General features: G+C 40.0%; 1 protein-coding gene across 5 annotated transcripts in view; it reads left to right on the forward strand.

Annotated features, from left to right (window-relative positions):
* The window catches only part of INPP5A (inositol polyphosphate-5-phosphatase A), a 290,804-nt gene that overhangs the window by 145,363 nt on the left and 123,109 nt on the right, over positions 1 to 22,332 (forward strand). For all 5 annotated transcript variants that reach the window (XM_063132848.1, XM_063132845.1, XM_063132849.1 and 2 more), the window contains exons 5-8: positions 3,587 to 3,650; positions 6,542 to 6,645; positions 12,357 to 12,409; positions 15,551 to 15,670. In XM_063132848.1, coding sequence (XP_062988918.1) covers positions 3,587 to 3,650; positions 6,542 to 6,645; positions 12,357 to 12,409; positions 15,551 to 15,670 — 341 coding nt within the window. The remainder of the gene's footprint in view (positions 1 to 3,586; positions 3,651 to 6,541; positions 6,646 to 12,356; positions 12,410 to 15,550; positions 15,671 to 22,332) is intronic.

A 22,332-nucleotide genomic window follows, 5' to 3' on the forward strand; every position in this document is an offset into this window, starting at 1 on the left:
AACAAAACATTTCATTGCCACTTAGAAACATGCATGGAAATATATGCTTTGACATAAATGCTCTTTTACTTTTTAAAAAAACATTTATTGGCATAGTCAGACTTGTTCCATTTCATATCTCTTTGTGCACACTTCCATGTACATTTGCAGCTATTCTCAATATGGGCTGCTACATTAATTTCACTAGTGGTGGATCACCAAGTGCATCTACTTCCTCCATTGATATGCTTTTACTGATGGTCACTTCCAAACTATTGTGGTACATATATAATTTGAGAAATGTGATTGAAAAAGCTAAGAAACAATAAGGCCAATTCAACCAAATAGAAGAATTGACTTACAAATGCTAAAATTTGATATCTGTCAAACATGCTTCGAAGTTCATGGTAGTTACCTGTAAATAAATATGTTTAGGTCTAATGTCAAAAACCAAAGCAGAGGAGAGACATCAAACTAATACTCATGAAAGAGAGAAATACAGTGTGTTACTGTAGTGTATAAATATGCCCAATGCAATGTCAAAATCAATTTTAAACCCCTTCTGTCAGTTCTTGACACCCCTTCTCCTTCATGATAGCAAATGTGAATAGAACACCAAAAGCCTTTCCAAGCTTTAAGGCAGATTTTTGAGCTGAACATCTGAATCCTATAAAATCTCGAAAAGTTCATTAGATCATAAATTCATATGAAGCTGCTTTCATATGAAAGTATATCAGCCTGCCTCTGTCAAGGGGCAGTATCAACTGCAGCCACTCCACTTTTGCAGTTGATGTAGCGCTGGCATAAGTGACCTCTAATGCTATGCCAATAACACAAGCTGCCTTGGCAGGTTTCTATAAAAAAACCCATTGCGCCAGCTTACACTATTGATGTAACTCTAGGAGTCACTTATTGTAGTGCTACGTCAATTGTGTAAGCAGAGCAGCAGTGTTGGATACTGGCCAAGTTCTGCTGAAGCCCTAGTCGTACTGCCTTCCTTATTAGAAGTGTATTATGTAATCCCAAAGGAGAGGGTTTTCTTAGTGGTGAAGCCCTGGCTTTCAAATCCCCTCCCTAAAAAGTTTGGCCTAGCTGGAGGCTACTTTACAATCTTTTTGACATTTTCATTTACCCAGTCTGCCTTGTCATTTTTATCTGCTAACTTTTATTATGGTTGTTATTGTTAGTGGTGGTTGTACTATATCGGGTTTAAATAATTTATTATCTGTATTTTTGTACACTCTCTTGGAATCTAATTTGAAGAAGGGGGTACTAGGAGTGTAGGAGAATTTGAAAAGTGTTCAGTTTGCAATCCCGAATGCAAATGGGAATGCATTTTCTTTGAAAATGTTAGCAAATCCCTGAACCTCTGTTCACATTCACACAATATATACTTGAAAAATGCACAACGTTCCCAAAATATGCAACTTTTTCAAAATGTGTAACTTTTAAATCACCCATGCATTCGTCCATGTGGGGAATTTGTACGAATTTTGGAAGTCTTTGCGTAACGTCCATGTTTGAGAGCTGTTCGTTTTGTGCAAATTTCCCATGAGGGCATAATGAGCAGTGATCGTAAACGTGAGCACAAATCGAGGAGAGACAAGCAAAAAGCTCATTTTCAGAGAATCTTGGCAAGCTCGAACGTCATCCCTAACGATATAGAAGTATTTTTAACAAACAAATAAATATTGCTTCCAACCACGAGTCCATAAAGCCCAGGATTCTGACTAGCAGAAGCAGGTCTTGCCCTTCCATGCAGAAGTGGGGAGAGGAACTAGATGAAGGCAAGGATTGATATCTGAACGGTACAGCAAGACTTTTTAAAATGTTGGTCTACAGCAGGGTGGTAGAGGAAGAGGAAGAGGGAATGCCATTTGGGCTCTGCTTCAGGGAAGAAAATGTGGCTGCAAAACTTCAGGCAGTGGCTGCTGAAAGTAGTGGCAGGGTTTTGGAAAACTGAGCTGGGTGTACCAGATGTTCTGCCCTGCGGCCCCTTACCTAGCCTTCTGTCCTTAGCTGCAATACAGGATGCTGGCATTGTCAAAGAAAGATTCCACTGCTGGTCTAGTTGACTTCTGCACATAGAAGGTGGGTGGTGAGGGGAGAGAGACATCTTGTCCCAACCCTACAACCAGGGCTCTGTCCCACTCCTTGAGATGCCAGAGAATGAACCTAGAACTACTGATGTCTGCAGAACATGCGCTCCTCCTTTAATCTCGTTCATCGAAGAAAACAATATATTGGCTTAATCTGGGAGATATTAGCAAAAGGGGAAGGGACCAATACTGTTCCAAAGGGGTTATTTTGTTCTAATTTTGACTGAAGAAAAAACACCTCAGTAGTGAGAAGACAGGAACACCCTTCTGGCAGAGCAGAGTTTTGGCTCACTGATTGCTGCATTATTTATGAGAAGCTGCACATCTAGAGATTGAACATTTGCTGATTTGTCAAAAGCACAAACATGAGGTCCTGCCCGTCTCCTTGACATATTAGTTCATCCAACGGAAAACACTGTCACACACTTTTAATTGATGAGTACACTTTCTTGTGACCCAGGCAGCTTGCTCCAGTTTCTTTTTATTATTATTATTGTTAGTTTTTATTATGCATTTATCCATGGATGAGGCAAATAAGCAGCAGCAGGCATTCTTGAAGAGGACTCCAAGGTTAACCATTCTGAAGAAGGACAGATTGACAGACTTTTTTTTAAAAAAAAAAAGACAAAAAATGTTGTACAAGATAAAAAGGCTGGCACCTAATATTTAATATCTCAATATAGTATCATTAGCAATTAATAAAAAGCAGGTGCTTCCTTCTGGTTATATTCCAGGGATACCCTGGCCTTTAACTTCCAAGAAATCACAGAGGTAATTTTTAAATACGAATGCTCTTGAAAGGCAGAAATGTTATTTATTTTTGCAGAGATGTATTTAACCTAATCTCTCTTTCACATTAAAAAAAACACCTATTCTCAAGCTTGTCTGTTCTGCAACTACAGAATTTGGGTTTTGTTTTAGAATTTAAGGTGATGCTGAAGTAACGTAAGAACCTGACTCAAAGCAACTGTATTGCCCAATGCTACCAAATTCCACCCAAAATAGAATTGCCAGACCAGGTAATGGTGAGAACCTACTGTTGCCTGGGTGGAATCCATCATAGGATTTTAGGTGGACTTGCTACACTCCAGCAGGTATAGCTTGTCATGTAGTCAAATTATTTCTCCAGTTAAATGGAATACTCTCCTTGTAACCTGGATAGTTTTGGTGGATCTGTAGAGGGTGGTTATTCGCTGGTAAGATAAGATGGCAGAAGACTGGAACCAGATGGTATTTACTGAAGAATAATATTGTATTTAAACACCAAAAGTAATTAAGACTTTGTGGGTTTATTGAATTCAAGTCTGTTAAGGGTGCAATCCTACACATGTTTCGACAGAAAAAGAGTCCTACAACTCTCAGCATTCCCCAGCCAACCATGCATGGCTAAACATGCATAGGATTATGCCCTAATTTCTGTTTTCCAATGACAAACAAATAGTTCATGTTTAAAGTTTTTTAAAAGGGTTCTCTTTATACTCTACTGAACTTGTTTTATTTTCATACAGGCGCTGGGAAGTTTTTACTTCCTACACGAATCCTTGAAAAACATTTACCAATTTGACTTTAAAGGTAAGTTCAATAAGAGTACAGGCCTATGCACATCCTCCTAGGAGTAAATTCCAGTGAACTCAATGTGGCTGACTTTTCAGTACATATGTATAGATTTATTTTTATTTATTTTTTTGTAAATCTCACACTGTTCAATTCTGCTCATGTTCGAAGGAGCAGCCTACATTGCTTTTTCAGGAGTGTTTTCATACATTACTCAGAGAAAGCCTGATGTTGCCCCTGAGTGATCGCTTGATGCAATGTTATGATCAGTATACCTGTGTGAGACCTGTGTTTGCAAACATGTGTTCACACTTTCCATTTTTAGGTGTATTTATTTATTACATTTTATTTATGACATTTTTACATTTTATTTTATTTACATTTTAGGTGTACGGAGGTCAAAGAACTTTTAATTGTACACCACAAAATGAAATGTGTGTAGGGACACAAAGGGCCTGTTCACATGTCACAACAGCCCACCGTGGCTTAATTTACTCAGGGGAGCTTTTGTGTGGTGCTGGGCACCCACAGGCCATGGGTGCCCAGCTTTCCGTGGCTTGTCGTGTCATGCGAACCCAGGCTACAGGGGTTGTTTGAAGGTTAGACAACCCTCAAATAACCCTAAAACAAGCCATGGATTATTTGAGGATAGTCTAACTCTCAAACAACCCTTTGCCATCTAGGTTTGCAGGGTACAGCAAACCAGGCATATAGCACCAGCACGACACTGCATGACATGACAGCCCACCATGGCTTTATTTATCTGTGGGAGTGTTGTGTAATGCTGGTGCTAGGTTAAAAACTTATTGGCTCTCTTGAAGCATTGGGTAGTATTAAGTTATGCCTGAGTGCTAACTTCTATGACAACAACCCTGTGAGATTGAGAAAGAGTAGCTCAAAGCACAGCAAAGGCTACAGCTCAGGGGGCATGCAGAAGATCCCAGGTTTTATCCCACACATCTGCAGTTAAAAGGATCAGAAAGTAGGTGATGGGAAAGATATCCTCTGAAACCTTGGAGAGGGATTGGCCAAAGTCACCCAGTGAGCTTCATGGCTGAACCAGGATTTGAACCTAAGGCCGTAGCTAGACCTAAGGTTTATCCCAGGATCATCCTGGGTTCATCCCTGCCTGAGCACTGGATGCCCTGTGTGGCACTTAGATGAACAGGTTTGACCCCAGGACAATCCTGGGATAAACCTTAGGTCTAGCTACGGCCACAGTCTCTCTAGTCCTTGTCCCAGTTCACAAAAATGGTGTTCAAGGTGGCTAACAATAGTAATGTGACTAATACAGCTAAATGGGTTTATTTTTCTTATTTTATGTATGACTTGTATGTACTTTTATGTATGTACAGTGTGTATATCATCACAGCTTTGCTGAAGATTTAAAGCATTCTTTTTCCAATGTGTGGAACAACTTTGATAATTTTAAAAGTACCCTATTTTGGGTTTTGAGAAATGTCTGCTCTAATTTCATTATAAAAAAATCTCATAAACTTCACTTAGCTTATTGAGACAGGTCACATTCATTCTACATCTTTGCACCACATTTATTTGAAACATCATTGAAATTGTAAGTGAACTAATTGTCTCAATTGTTCAGTTTCATTATTCTTGTTCTTACCCGAGATAGATTGCCCCCTTTCTTGTAATTGAAGGTAGGGTGGGGGAGTCTGTCTTCAGTGAAGGATTTGAGCAGCAGTACTGTGAGTACTGCATTTCAAGGTTTAAGTACCATAAATCCTTCTAGTCATCATCTTTTTGATGTTCAAGTAAAATCTCAGACATAATGTCAAAGACTCATCACAGCGTATTTTATCTCTGAGAGGGAACAATGCAAATTGCAGCAGTGATATGCGAACTTTTTAATGAGAGATTAATTTGTCTGTCCACTTATTTTCTCCACATGTAACAGTTTAATGGCTGATGAACAATAATAGGGGTTATTCTTAATCAAATGAATTGTGGAGATGTCCGCTATATGCAGTTAAGCTTTAGTGCTAAATCCGGGTTTTGTATCTGATTGCTTCCACCACCAAATTCAACCTTCACCCTATTCCAATTTATTTGGGATGAAATCCAACATTGTGCTGTACAGTTTATTTAGGGTGAAATCCAAGGTTACTCTCCCTAACTGCTTAAAAGCTTCCTGAGAGGATCCGGGAGACCTACAAAACATTGTGGGCTGTCTCTTATCGGGCTACAGTGGGAGGGGAGAATCACCAAAATCAGGAACCTTCATGAGTGGTGCAACATTTCTCCACCCATGTTTGGACAATTCCCCCCTCCCATTAAAGCCCCGAAAGATGGAGCCCACGAAGTTCGGTGGGTTCCCCACCATCAGCACTACCACCACTTTTGGAGAAGCATTTGGTGTGGCAGGAGGGGGAGGAGCAAGGGAAAGTGTGGTGTAGTGGCTAAAGTGTTGGATTGGGAGTTGGGAGATCCATGTTCTAATCCCCACTCGGCCATGCAAACCCACTGGGTGACTTTGGGCCAGTCACAGACTCTCAGCCCAACCTACCTCACAGGGTTGTTGTTGTGAGGATAACATGGAGAGGAGGAGGATTATGTACGCCGCCTTGGGTTCCTTGGAGGAAAAATGGTGGGATATAAATGTAATAAATAAATAATAATAAAAAATCCATTGCTTGAACTTGCCTTTGCTCCTGCGATGTAGAATTTCACTCTTATTCTTTAATAACATTTGTATCCTGTCTTTCTTCCATGAAACTCAAGGTTTGTAAATGGGGTTCCTAGGCGGTCTCAGTCTACCCAGTGACCAAACCTAGACCTGCTTATCTTGACCAAGGCAGTAATCAAATCCATTCATTCATTCATTTGTTCTCCATTGTGCATAGCTGGTTATGTTTACAGTGGTATTATAAGTGTTCCTTATTTCTTTCTAGCTAAGAAGTATAAAAAAGTTACGGGGAAAGAAATCTACTCAGATACATTAGAAAGTACGCCTATGCTGGAAAAAGAAAAGTTTCCACAGGATTATTTCCCGGAGGTAAGTTTAGACAATTGCACATTCCAGAGGTTAAAGCACTTGGTTGTGATCTCATTTGCACTCGTGAACTGGTTGTAGCCATTCTATAAACCTACCACTTATAAAGTTAGGAGCTATAATCCTACCACTGATTGTTACACCTCAGCTTCCAATCACAGAACACCACCACTACTAACTTGTGGTGACATAAGCAAGGCAGTTGTTGTTGTTGCAGGACCTCCTATTTTTAAATTTGTTCCATCTCCCAGTGAAATCAAGGGGAGGGAAGTTCTTTACACTGGTTAGGGGGCTGTTGTAAACTAGTGGTGTCAATGGGGGCACATCAGAGGTGTTACACCAGCATATCTGACATGGTGGTAGCTTTCTTCCAAGTCCTGTTGCCCCTCAGCCAGCATAACACAAGTATAGCATTGCACACACACACCCAACCTCGGTTTTATTTGCCCTGTGAATCACAAACATTTAATTATATGCCACTGAGTTCAGTAGTGTTTACTTTCAAATTAGTGTATAGGAGCATTGCCTTAATGAACTACAGTTAGTAGCTTGTACAAACAGTAGCTATTTTGTATGCTTAGTTGGCAAAATGTACATCAACTTTACATTGCTGTGTGTTTACAGCATCTTCTAATGTAACATTTATGTTCTTTTGGTGGGGGTGCGTTTTGCCCTTACTTTTAGACTGATTTCTTTTCTTTTTATTACTGCTGCTTAAGGATGATCTAAAAGTAATTACAATGATTGAGGCATAATGCAATTCAAAATAATTACAGCCCACTGCATATAAAAGTAACAAAACTTTCTGAACTGATTTATGGCTTCTCTTGGCTGTGCATGAATCTCAAACGATGCCTTTGGGAGCAACACTCCAGATAATGTTAGGTCATTTTTAAAAAGCAGATTTGTGTAGTCTATCAGGGCTGAGTAATTTTTTTCCCCCTCCATAGTGAGAAATTGGTTGTTATCATAGATCACCGATACTGCTCAAAGCTCTTGTGAAAGATGAATTAATTTCACTAATGCTTTAATGCAAACCTTTCATGGAGAAGGCTGTATGGTGATAACCTTACTGCAGTCTCTCCTTTCTCAATGATGATTTATGTTGTCTTTTAGTAGATGAAACTGCCTGTATTCACAATCTGTCTGCTGGCTAAAGGAATCTTATTAACAGGAAAACTGGAGAGAGACTTAATATTATATAAGGTGAAAGATGCTGAACTCATTTCTTGGGGCGTGAAGTTGCCATATTCTAAAATCTAAATAACACATTATTGAGCACTACGGAAAATTCTGAACACCTTTTAATATTTAGTTCTGGTTCACAAGAAAGTGAGTGCCAGTAGTGTGTGCCTGTTTTCCTTGAAAACACTATTGGTGTTACTTTAGAAGTCACGTATACTAGTGTAGGTGAGAGCCAATGTGGTATAGTGGCTGGAGTGCTGGACTGGGAATCAGGAGATCTGGGTTTGAGTCCTTTCCAGAGAAATTTTAAGAAGTGTGATATATAAATATGGTGGCTTTTTGATCACAGTGACCAGGTTCAAATGTGGCAGGGGATATTTGCATAATTACCCTTGCCAGAGCGGCTTGTCATGTTGGGCAAACCTGGCAAGGGTGACTTGTTGCCATGGTTAACAAGCTACCCAGAACCCTGGAGTGTTTTAGTAATTCAGAATCACGTTCGTTTTTTGTACAATGGTAAGCTATCGTGTAAAGATAAGTCCACAAAGTTAAAAGTCTTCTACATGGACAGCATATTAGCCAAATGTGTAGACATGATTCAGTCTATGAATAAAACATGATGGGAAATAAATCATTGAGCAATTTGTTTTGCTTAACAACGTGAAAAAAATAGAAACCTTATTTGTTTTTCAATCCTGTTAACAGCAGTGTTATGAAAGTATATGAGCAAATCTGCAATTAAATAGAGGTTTGAGACGAGTAAAGAAATGTACAGACATAGTATATGAATGTGCTAACTGGTATTTGTTGGGGAGAAATAACTTGTTTGACTCTTAAAGATTCTCTAAATAATTTTTTAAATCTATTTTCCTTCTTTAAATGAAATGAGTAATTGATAATCTGTGTCTCCCCCTCACCCATGACGCATAAAGTTCCAAAGATTTCAGAATATGCATGGCATTCTCTCTCCTGAATCCCTCCCTGCCTCTCTCTCTCTCTCCCCCCCCCTCTCTGTTTCTCTCTCTGTTGCTATTCCTGAGAAGTCATTTGCTTAGGGCTTGATCCAGCCCTAACATTTGTGGGCTGAACGTGCAGGGTGTTCACTGGTCCACTTCTCCATCCCGAAACATGGTTACCAGGGTTGAAGGTTCTATGAATTACTTACTTGAAGAGAGCTGGAACATATTAGGTTGACAGACAAGACATGATCACTGCAAATACATTGTCAATCAGGGCCAGTGTATGGTTGCAGAACCCAAAGTATGTTTGTTTACTAGACCAGACTGATTTGATGTAGTCCATTGGGACATTTTCGCTAGCCACTAAAAAAGGTAAAGGTTAAAATATCGGAGAGACTTCTCACACACATTCACAGATCTCTTTTTGACACAAAGTGGATACAATATAGCTTAGAATAGCTAAAGCATATAATGGCAATGACAAGTAGTAAGACCCGTTCAGACATTACATCCTCAAAACCCTTGACCTGTCACACGTGCAATAGGGCCTATATTGCTTCAAAATGTGTGTTCAGAAGGGTACCTTGCTGTTAATATTCAAAACAAAAGAAAACCTTTCAAGCTTTTCCTTTTTCAACCAGCTTGTGGAGCAGGTTTATTTGGGTTGTATTGTTGTATAGCCTGTTTATTTTCATTAGATGAGATCTAGAGAGCTTCATGTTCGGCACTTGTGCATGGGGGAGAGGGGAGTCCCTGACTTCCACCAATTTCTCCTTCCAATGGTATTCCCCCACCTGTCTGCCAATGTAACATCCTATGCTGTTCATAGCGTCTCCTGACTCTCAAGAGTGGCATTTTGATGGCCACAAGATAGTTTAGCAGGAATGAAGAGGCAGGAAAGCCACATTGTGCGAGCAGAATTCAGCTTGTGCTTCTCTGCATCCAAGCCTTAGTGATTATGGTTATATTTCAGTTTTAATATTTTGTTGTATATCTTGGTGGTTGGAAGGCACCTTCAGTTTAGAGCAGGGTGAGGGACCTCAGGCTTAGGGGGCAGATGTGGCCCTCCAGGGGTCCCCATTAGACCAGACTCCTTTCCCCTCACTCACATGCACGCACACACACACACACACACACACACACACACACACACTCATTTGGTGTTTACCCAACCTTTGTGCAGTTTCCCCCCTATTCTAAAAGTTGAAATGCCTTTCCTAAGGCTTAGTTACTGTAAGAGCTTTAAGCTAAAACATGCTGGTATTGTGGGGGGGGGGGTTGTCTCTGCCCCGCCACCACTGGAATGCAGCTCCCAAGAGTTTCAGGCTAGAAAACATTCTGTACCTCTGATGTAGAGAGCTGGCCAAGATATATTTAACCAAAAAAAGCTCCCTAAGTGGCATCCCAAATCTGTGTTTCACTACCATTGGAATAACTTCGTGATTGCCTTTCACAAACATGGAGAAGATGGCTTGTCATGAATTGATTTGTTAGCAGAATGGAATATTGCTTCCTTTGATAAATGGAATGTCATACCGTAGATGGCTTGGCTGGTTGAGCCCAATGGAAAAATAATGGCCTAGCTCAGTTCTCTTTTCCCAGTATAGTTGCTGCTTCATATTTTAGGAAAATTTACAAGGGAGGACATTTGGTCATGATTGACCGCAATTCAGTGAGACTGTGAGTGGCAGTGTCATGATATATGCAAAGATTATCTCAGTTGCAGTTATTTCTGCCAGTGTTAAATAAATATGTATTTTTTTCCCCTGAACAATTAAAGAAATTTAGATAGTTAAACATTGTCTACAAGGCATTGATTCCAACTAATTCATTTGAATAGATTCTTTATAGGAACACTGCTCAATTATTTGTACAGGAAAAAATGTGTAGGAAAGGTCAAACACCTAATTTAGTCAATGAGATGTCCTATTTGAAAATGATCAGATGGATCCTATAGTCTAGGAGTGGGCCTTTTGTGGCTCTCCAGATGTTTTGTCCCATCAGCTCTAGCCATCATAGCCAATGGTGTGAGATGATGGGAGGTTGTAGGCCAATACATCTGGAGGGCCATAAATTGCCCACCCTGCTATAGTCTAATCCTGTACATGGTTAATTAAGAGTAAATCCCATTGAACACTTTGCAACTTTATCCCCCCAAAAAGTGTTCCTAGAATTGCAGTCTTAATGACAGCTAATTTAAGTGCTGGTGACCCTGTTCGGCTAAGCTACGGTGATAAGCATTTTGTGCTAAACACTATGGTTTAGAATGTCATGTGAACCATGACTTAGAGTGTCGTGTGAACTTAGCAACCCTGTACAGACAATCCATGGTGGTAAAGCACTTTGAGTTAAACATTATAGCTTAGCATGTCATGTGAACCATTATTTCGTGTGTCGTTTAAACCATTCCTAACCATGGTGGCTAATAATCCCAGTTAAACACGCTCACTAACCATTTGCTGCAAAGAGGTTAGTGGCCTAACCATGGCTTAGCATGTTGTCTGAATATATCCAATGTATTTCAAAAGGACGTAGGGCAGAAAACAATGTTGCAAGGTGGTGTTAACTCTGGGTTTTCCTCATAATACCTCATAATACCTTATAATTTTCTCATAAAGGCTTGAGGGAGTAGGAATCAGTGGGTACTTAACCTTTGCTGCAGTTTCTCCTGCAAATCCCTCCTCCAGCTGTTTTCTTTTCCTGGCTAGGCTCTGAGACCAGAAATAAGCCTGACCAGGAGGAGGGGATGGGGTGGGCTTTTGCAGGGGACAATTGATGGATGCTTAATCCTTCTTGCACCCACTGATACCCTGTAATTGCTCCCACACAACTATCTTTAGGATATTCATTCTGAGATAGGCTCCAAGGCCAGAAATAAACTTAACCAGGAGAAGGAAATAGCTTGTGTGGTACATTTCCTGGGGTTAATCAGTGGCTAATTAAAACTTCTGGCACTTCCTGATTTTTCCCTGTACATCGGGGTGAGCAACATGCAGCCTATGGCCACGTGCAGCTCCTTCCACCAGGCTGCTGAATTTGGCAGAGGCAAAAAAAAGTATTGCTGTTGTTGTTTTAACCAAAAACAATGGCACTTTTAGCACTGTTTGAGGTTTGCCACTGCATTTCTATGGCAACCCGCCATTTTTCCCCCTGGCAACCTGTGATGGGGATGGGGTTCCAGGAGGCAAGGTGATCCCAGGACTTTCATTATTTCCTCAGCTGGGCTCTGAGGCCGGAAATGGAGACAACCAATGGGGTGTTGTTAAGCATTCTACTCCCTGTTGGCAATTCTACCTACACATGCTGTTTCTGGCATCATATTGCCATTACCTAGGAAAATACAGGTAATGTATTTGGGGGAACACATGGTTGCCCAGGTAATGTATAGCCCTGCCTGCCTGTAATCATGACTACAGGTATTGAACCTTATTTGTGCGTGGAGGAGGGGTTGGTTGGTTGCTTTTTGGTGTTCTTAGTTAAAGTGTTTAAGTATAGTGTTTCTATATCTAGTAGACTCATCTTTTTTATGTATTTTAATGTACTTATAAAGTACTTTGCTTTACTTTTCAGTGTAAATGGTCCAGAAAAGGATTCATACGAACAAGGTGGTGTATTACTGACTGGTATGTAAAATGACTTTTTTTAATATCAATGCTACATTGTACACAGTTGCACTATTGTGTACTAAATTACAAACCAGCCTATTTAGTACAAAGTTGTCTTAGAGGTAATAAGTTATCCAGTGGCTTTTGCATGATTTCATGTCACTTGCGAAATAAAGTCTATGCATTATGAGTTTTATTCCCAAGGAATTTGACTTTGCAAATGGCATGATTTAAATATGTGATGTATAATTTCCAGTAGAATTCTGAAGATTTTATTTGGCTATAAGGGACAGTCATCTAAGTTACTTTACATACTGTACTTTTTAAAAGCGACTTTGGCATAGAAGTAAACGCTTTATTTCCAATATGTAATAAAATCAGTAGATCTCAATACCTACAATATTTATTTATTTTGTATTATATTCACACCCTTTCTTGTTTTCCTCTTGTAAGTCCCAAGGTAGCCCACATAGTTCCTCCTCCTCTCCATTTTATCCTCACAACAGGCTGAGAGTCCGTGACTGGCCCAACATCTCTCTCTGCTTGAGAGCAGACTGAGGATTGGAACCTGGATCTCTCAAGTGCCAGTCCAGTGCTCTAATTACTACATCACTTACAGTTTTACAGTTTCATTTGCTGCTTTATTATAGCATATTGAAATGGCAATAGTTAGTCTGCACTTTGATGTAATGGCAAAGCACAGTTAGCTCAAACTGAGCTTCACAGAGCTTCAAACTGTGGTTTCAAATCCTGGTTGCCAGCTACAAACAAACCATGTTTAGTGAGCCAGATTGGGTTTGGATGCACACATAAACCATAGTTTTGCTAAACTAGCCAAGGTTTAGTTCATCCAAACTGAGTCATTCTAAAAAAATGTACCCTTTATATGCAACTTTATTTCTTTACTTATTTAAATTACTTGTATACCACTTGAATATCCTAAGATGTCAATTTGTTTTATATAAAAATGCAATATAAATGCTAATGTCAAAATAGTATGAAATAATAATAATACATAAGCAGTAAAATAGATCAGTGCAATTACAAGTCGGGAAACGTTTGTGAAAAATAGATACATCTTCAAGAGGTGTCTAAAGCTCTCCACAGTTTCCGCCTCTTGGACCACATGTGGGGAGAGTGCTGCAGAGGTGGGTGCCATTACCAAGATGACCCATTTATGTAATGTTACCTGATGACATGCTGTTGGTCATAGAATGGGTCACTGAGGTCACCTAGGCCTCTAGTGAAAAGCATGGATTTAGGAGCACACCCAAACTACATACCTGCTCCTTCAGTGCAACCCCGTCCAGACCAGGCAAATGGCCCAGTTTCTGGAGCTTGGAACTGCCCATTCATAGAATCTCTATCTTACTAGGATTCAGCTTCAAGTTTATTAGCCCACATCCAACCCATATCTGCATCCAGGCATGGCCTTTCCTGATTCAGACGTCACAAAGAAATAGAGCTACATTCACCAGCTACTAGTGACACCATCCCCCAAATCTCCTAATGACCAGTACCAACGGTTTGATATAGATTTTAAATAACATTGGGGACAAAATTGTGCCCTAGGGCACCCCACAATTCAACAGCCAGGGAGCCAAGATATATCACCCAATGTTATTTTCTGACCCTCTAAGTATAAAGTGAACCACTGTAAAACAGTGCCCCCAACTCAAGGATACTGTGGTGAACCATATCAAAAGCCACCAAGATAGGAATGTCCAGCACCAGGAAATCTAGTTCTTTTTGGGCTTGCCGGACTTCTGTGGCCAGGCTGACTTGGCTTGAATTTGCAAGCCCCAAGCTGTGTGGTTTCCCTGAATTCTGAGGAACTTTTATGTATTTTTTCCCCTCTTGGCCATATTTTGCACAAGTGGAGATTTTGGTAAATTATGGCTACGAATTGCTCAATTTGTGAGAATTGTGGCCAAATTGTGCAAATTTGTGGAAATTCTGGCTGGAATTTGTGCAAATATAAAACCACCAAAAATCCACTAGCTGGCTCAACTCACTGCAGGCCAAGTCGGGTCAGTTAGTGGAAGACAGAATGAAATCCAATGGTCCAAGCTGATGAAACCTTGTCTAGCACCATCCCCCAAATGGATTCCTCTGACATCCCTCCCAAGAGATTGAAAAGTTACAAGGTCACAGACTTCCTGTGCTTTCCTGAAGAAGGTCATCCACCAGGGTGACCCAAACCAGGCCTGAATCCAGACTGGAACATTGAGATCTGCTTTCTGGTTTATTCAACTCAGTTTTGTTTCTTGTTCCATTTGATTTGTGAAAACAATTATTACTAATAAGCTTTTTTAAGGTAATTGAATTATCTTACTGAAGATAGAAATTAATTCTAAGTACTATTATTTACATGAGCTCTTTCAAAGGGTCTAGGATCAGTAGACCCTCTACAAGAAAGTAAGGAGAAATTGAGTAAGAGGTGCTTATTATGTTTGCTCCTTCCCCTAAGTGTTGGGAACACTTGTTCTCCGAGAGAGCTTCAGACAAAGGCTGCATTCAGTGTTTGCAGTATATTACATCTGACTATCTCAGAGAGAAGATGTGTATAGGCTGAAATTCTTGAAACCATTTGTAATGTTGCATGTATTTCCTGAAGTGTGTGATATAATCCAGATACTTCAGGTATTTTAGGCTCCTTCCCATATCTTTCAAATGTAATTTGAGAAGTAGCTTTTTAAATAATGATGAAATCCTGTCTTATTCCCAAGCTGGAAAGGAAACATTAATTTATACCTATTCCATCCCCATTGATATTTTGTTACAAATTTATTTATTGTTTCCTTTAAAAGGGAGGTACTTCTTTCTTTATAGGTGCATAAATAAGCTTAGGATTTATTTCCAAATGCAATTCAATATTTGATCATATTTGACGTTAGTAAGATTATAATATTTAATGTACAGGATTTTAAGCTGATATAAAAATGGAAATGGTTCTGTAGTTCTGTATACACAACAGGCATGTAATGACAGAGCTGGATCCAGGCACATTACAATTACATTCAACTTTTTTTAAAAAAATTTAAAAATAGATTATCTTAAACTGGGATGACTCAGATTGTTATGAAGTAAGACTGAATGCTTTCCTCCTTGCTATTTGTCCTTATTTTTATTCTGAGTCTTTTTTTCCTTTTGTCACAGTGCCTTTGACTTGGTAAACATTCATCTTTTCCATGATGCTTCCAATTTAGTTGCTTGGGAAACAAGCCCATCGGTTTACTCAGGAATAAGGCATAAGGCCCTCGGTTATGTACTTGACAGGTAGGTAGTAAACTCTCTTACCTTCATCTATTGCCCTGCATTTTGCATTGTTTTCTGGATATGAAAAGGTTATTGCTGTGGGTTTTTTTAATGCAGTCAGTCTCCAAGGACTACAAGTAGACAGAATGAATTAGCACAATTTAAAAAGAAAGAAAGAAAGAAAAGCTTAAAATTGCAAACTGCAGAAAATTGCAAACTGATGTACTAATCAGATGGGACTTTTACTGTTTCCTGAAAGGCAATGAACTGAAAGTCAGTGAATATGTGAGTTACTTTGCTGCTGGAAAACTAGGCATAAAGAGCATATTTGTATTGTTCCTGCAATCCCCTAATCCAAGCAGAGGAAACTTTTGGTGGGCATGGCACATTTGGCAGCTTGAGAAACTGTCCTGGGCATCAGCACAAAATGGCTGCCTTTGGAGGTGTGGCAAAGGACAGGTAACCTGCCCAAAATACTGAGTGCAAGGCGAGGTGGGGTCTGAGCCCCAGCTCACAGAACAACTCATTTGACCCCACAGTTTTCAGCACCAACAGAAACCTATTTCACAGCAATCTCAGCTGCTAGTACAAAAAATGATTTATTTATTTTTAAAGAGTGAGAGGAGGTAGGGAACCTTGGCAGGTGCCAATAAAGGTGCCTGGAGACTTACTGTTACCCACAGATACCATGTTGCCTACTCATATAATCTCCCTGGAAGTCCCATTAAATGTACAGAAAACCTTTTGAAGTTGATGGTTGTGGAATTTTGTCATTATCCTTTTATATCTTAAACCTTTTCAAAATATCTTAATCCGTCTTCTGTACAACCCTTCTAATACACCAAGCACTTTCTCCTCTTTATTACTTTAACATCTCTACTCTACTATTCCCATTTTATAGGTGAGAAACTGAGGTGAGACTTCTGGCATGCTGAGGGCCATTAAGAGCAGCCTCCCCCAACCTGGTGCGTTCCAGATGTTTTAGATGTCAACTCCCATCAGCCCAAGTCAGCACGGCCAATGGTCAGGCATGATGGAGTTTGTAGTCGAAAACATCTGAAGGGCACTGGAATGCAGAAGGCTGATCTAGAGGGATCTGTAGTTGAACTAGTACTAAACCTGTCACTTTTGCATAACTTAAAACACAACATTGGTACAGATTTGGTTGTATAGTTACCCTCGGCACATAGGCTCAAATTGTATCTGAAAGAACAATTTGAGAACATTTAGAATAATTGTACATTGAAATGGATGGGTAACAGTATCTTGAAACCCTTCTTCCCCGAATGAACTTCTAGAAAGCATAGTATTAAATGCAGACTCATTGTTTTAACACTGGCTGCTTCTCTTTGCTATTTCATATCCACTTTTCTTTTCTCAAAATAGAAGTAATTGCTACTCAACTGCTTAGAGAACAAATGTGGATTTTAGAATATTGGCATCTGACGTGGTTTGCTTGCATAAGTCATCTGGTAGAGGGCTCTGGTGTACTGTCTTGGTTGGTGAGACTCAACCTCTCCCCTCCTTGCTGGTTAAGGAGTCTGCTACTAATGGTCTCTTTCCCCACTAATCTCAATGCCAGCTTTATTGAACCAGAGATTCAATAACTTTTTAAAAAATCTAATGTAAGGGTGGTCTGACTTCAGTCTTACGTGGGCTTTTTTCTTTCTTTTACTTCTTGAATCCCTGTGGGCCACCAGTCTCTGGTTTACCAATATATGCTACATTTACAAACCAAGAATACTCAGGATCTCTCAGCATTTCGGGCGTAACTAATCTGTGTTAAGTGATCATGAGGGTGCACTCTTGCTTAAGAACATAAGAAGTACTTTGCTGGATAAGATTAAGGTCCACCTGGCACAGCATGCTTTGTAAGAATCTTAGCAACCAGCAGGCACTAGGTGGTCTACTGGAAATCGACCAGTGGTCCACTGGTGGACCATGATTGACCCGCTGCCCAGTCTGCTCTACTAAATATCATGTCAGTACGTTGCTGGAATGATCAGCGAAGTCTATTTTATGTACGTTTGGTAATATTCTTATAGGGCAAAAGGATTCTTTTTTGATCTGGGATTTATTTCCACCGCTTTTACTTTTGTTGTGGTGGTCTAAGCGACCACTTATGTAGTATTTATGATTTGCTGTGTGTTTTCTTTAGATCTTTGGGACTTTGGGACCCCTCCACAAACGCCTTGGCAAGAGTAAAGAGACTGTCTGGTTGCAATCGTGTTAATTGTAGGTCAAAGATGTCATGGTGGTATATCATTGCAATGTGACAGTGCCAAAACCAGACCCAGCACTCCTGCCTTTTAGAAAAGAAAAACCCTCAATTTTAGGTGGCACTACCACTGTGGGGTTTGCATTCAGATAGATTGCTCATTTTGAGAAAGCAGCCAGCCGCAGATCCGGACCTCCGTAGTGAAATGATGGGCTGCCCGGCACAAAAGGGGAGTTCTGTAAGAGCAGTGAATAATGGGAAACCCCTTTCATCAGCACTGCTAACCTTTTGGCAGCCACCAGCAAACTCTATTCTGATCTGCTGATTGGGGAGGACAATACACTGAAGCTCACTTTGAATGAATGCTACCACCAACAGTGCCCCCATTCAGAAGGTTTTGGGAACCATCTTGGACCATTGTCTGCCATCACTCCTTCAGACAGTAGGAAAGGGGAAAGTGAGAGCATCTATAGGAAAGAAAGTACTTCTTTTCTTGGCTTTTAATCTCCCTTTAAAGCTTCATAGATCTACATTTCCAGCTGAGCTACAGAAGCGATGCGGTGCCAGATAAACACAGAAGAGAGAGGTTTCAAGCCGGGCCTTTAAATCCCCTTATCTGCATGCCCTAATAATGCAGATTTAGTGCTGTTAAAACCAGAGGCTGATAAGTCTTTTCCTCTAAAGCCTTTAAACTGCTAAAGAGCATTTAACAGCAATGCAGTTCAAGCTTCAGGAACAATACTGAGAAGGAAAGGAGTTTAATGAGCTAAACCCTTACTGAATGAAACTGAAACATCTTTTCACAGTTGATTTAAGTCGCTGTGGGAGTTAGTGAAACAGTCTTGTCTGCTGGATGCATCTTGGCCAGTGTGAACACCAGTTAATTACAGCTATTTATGCAAGACTGAAGTGACCACAGTAGACTGCATTCTATCTTAATTATTTACGAAAAGAAATTAATGCAAATTGACTTTTTTTTTGAAAGGATGAATTTAAGTGTGATGAAAAGAGCTGCTCTCACAAAATAATTCACACATTGTTATAGTACCCAAAGTGTTGCAAGTAGTCTAATATTGGGTGTGTGTTAATGTTAAGTGGTTGCTGACTAAAACACTAGAATGGTGCTGGACAGAATAAAAGTTGCCAAAGGGGAAAATTGAGGAAGTGTACCTAGCATGTTCTAATAAATGTTAAAAGTTGTTCTGGAATTGTTTTGGTAGCTGTTCATTGCTACTATTTGGATGCAGGTAGTATTTTCTATAAGGTGATTTTAAAAAAAAAACTTTACCAGGTCGAAGCAGTTTCAAAATTTTATAAAAAGAATTGTATTGGGGCCCAGATGTTCTCATGGAAACCATTTGTGTTACATCCCATATGTACACTTCTAATATAACATATAGCAAAGGATTAGTTAGCAAAATCTGAGAGATACATGAATTTACAAATTTGGAAATATACCATTCACTCTTCAGTAAACTGCATAACCATTGCTTACAATTCTAATTTTTTTCTCTGAATCCATTACTTTGAATCACATTGGTGTTTTAGGGAAGGGGAGAAACTCAATCAAGAATTTTTGCTTTTGTTTTGTTTTTTAACCGGGGTAGAAATTTAGGGATTCAGGCCGTTTTTGAACATTTGGTTAAAATTATAGCAGTGACCAGGATAATGAGAAATTAGGCAGAGGCTATTCTTATTTTGCCAATCTCTGGATCCTAAACTTATCCAGACCACGCTGGAGGACAGGATTTGGGAGGGTTTCCTCTTTCTAAACGTGACAGTACTCTTCTGTTTTTCTCTTTGAAACATAGCTTGGCCTGGTTGAACAGAAACATTTTTTACATTACAACTGTGAAATCTTGGCATAAAGCCCCCCTTTGTGACCTCCATTATTTTCTCACAAATATAGTCCATTGTCACATAGCTGAAGTTAATTTGATCAACATTGGGACATTTAACTTTTATGTCCAGTCAAAGGAGCTGTTTCATGCTCATTTTGAGTATTCAAAAGAAATGATTGCCAGAAAAATAATGTTACTATGAACAATTCAAAGCAATTAGTTTTCCCAGGGTGAGACGATGTGATGCACAGGCTCCACACAGCAATTCTTTGTCGTTTTATAGATGCTCATCAGTCAACTGTCACATCTTCTCAAAGACCCCTCCAATCTAAATGTTTCTCTTTGGGCTTTTCCCAGAACTAGCAGCTGAATGAACTGAAGAAAAGCCACTTCGTTTCTAGGCAGAGGCAAACCTTGTGTAAAGATCTGGGTCATTTCAGCAATTTGAGGACTTGGAGTGTTTGTAAACACTTCTTTATTCTTATTTATATGAATATTTTTTTAATGGAAAAATCTATTCTAAGCCAACTCCCTTGGCAAAAACTTTAAAATGTAGCCAAGTACATTTTAACTTCTTACCAAAGAGACTGAATCTACAGATATCTCTTGAATGTTAAGAAATATATCTATTTTTCATCATAAATTCATTGGTCTCATTAACATTTCTCCTCTTTGCCTGTCTCCAGGGTTCCTTGCTTTTCAGGGAAAATATGTGATCTAAAATATATATATTCGTACCATATCCCTCAGAATGTAAGTCTGCTGTCTCATTATCTCGTAACTTTCAATTTTGTGAATGCCTGGTTAATTTTTGTCTCTTCCCCTCTGCTTTTGCCTTTTCCTAATTTGGCTTTATAGGTACCTGACCCCACTGTTCAGAAAGTAATGAATGTTTGTTATTCCTTTAATAGAGACACACAGAACACAATCCAGCATGTAGGGAATTATAATCCTAAAATACAATTTAAAGAACTATGGGTGGTATCCAATGTCACACAAGTAGAAAAAGTACTTTCCATTGTTCTGTTAATGGCCATGTGGTTGCCCGTGGTTGCACAAGCAAGCAAATGCCTAATGCAATGAAATAGTGAGTTATGAAAGCGTTTGTGCAATCACTTGGATTTGACACTTGTGCAAGGATGAGAATTGGGTTTCCACAAGTGGTAGAAGCTTTGCACTGCAGTTAAATATAACCTCAGGTGATTAGCTCTATGTGCACCCAGGGGATCTTCAAACCCAGTTTGTAAAGCAGTGCAAAAGAGACAGATTCACTTGCAAATGTTTTCTTACACATAAAGGATTGTGGGTTGTGATCTGAACTTGAAGGTTTAGGATAGACTTCCTTGTGATCAGAAAAAAAAATCTAAAAATCCTTTTTCCCTAATGGTCCAGTTCTTACATTACCATGGGCATAATTAAGACACTACTCTGAATTTATTTGGGGAGCAATCCTATGCCCCCCACCAAACAGCATCGGGGGGCATGCAGTAGGATAGTTTGGTTTCCTGGCTTCAAGACAGAAAACCATACTCCCCTCCCCATCCCCATCCCTCTCATAGCCAGCACAGAGAAAACTGCCAGCTACTTGTCCACCCTCAGAAAACGGAGCCAGGAGATGGGGAAAAGGGGGATGTTCCCGGGGCTGGGGAGAGGAGGAGACTGGGGCAGCTGTGTTACATCATTTCCTATGGCCACTCAGCCTCCTTCCCTACCTTGCCGAGACGCCCTCTAGCAGAAATGCAGGGCATGCTGGAGCGTAAAGGCAAAGATTGCCTCTGCGCTGCTCCCACCCTGCATAAGATTCCCGTCAGCTTCTGAGTTCAGAGGTTTGCAGGAATCGCAATAGGATTGCATCCTTAATAGATTATGCACTAGGTTTTTAGAACCAAGGGGGGCATTTTTTTCCTCATTCCTGGACTATATCAACCATGCATCTATGTTTCAAGAGGTGTGGTTCAGGGCCCACCAGAATTAGAAACATGGTTCAAATGGCAGCTTTCAGTTCTGCTTTGGTTTGCAGTAACCATAGTTAACTCAATTCAGACATAATGACAAACTGTGGCCATAACAAAACAGGAAATGAAATAGGGAATTGGAGCACGTGAAGAGATGAAGATGGAGGGAGTAGATGAGCACAAGGCTCAGTACCAACAGCCCAGAGAGCTTCGGCTATTGGGCGGTATAGAAATGTAATAAATAAATAAATAAGTAAATAAATAAACAGCCAACCCATGATTTAGCCATGACACCTGAAGCAGGCCACTGTTGCTCAGATCCAGCAAGGGTGGGCAGAAGCAGGCTTTCCTGCACAGATCTGCTTGTCAGAAATGCCTCAGGCTAGATGCCTGCTGGATCTCAGCATGGATAAGATGTATGTGTTTAGGCATATCTAGTATATAGAGATTTATCAGCACAACACAGTGAAGATTGGGACGTACGTTCCCACCTGTCTCTGTGATGTAGATGCAAATGAGCACCTTCTACTCACTAGGGCCACTGTCCATGGGGTTTTGGGGAGGAGCATTGTGCCAACTCTCTGGAACTTCCTTCCCAGGGAGATTTGCCTAGCTCTTTTTGTTTTATTCCTTCTGCCAGAGGTGTTGAACGGCTTTCCGCGTAAGGGC

The sequence above is a fragment of the Elgaria multicarinata genome, chromosome 8, assembly GCF_023053635.1.
Source record: "Elgaria multicarinata webbii isolate HBS135686 ecotype San Diego chromosome 8, rElgMul1.1.pri, whole genome shotgun sequence".
In the NCBI taxonomy this organism is placed as follows: Eukaryota; Metazoa; Chordata; class Lepidosauria; order Squamata; family Anguidae; genus Elgaria; species Elgaria multicarinata.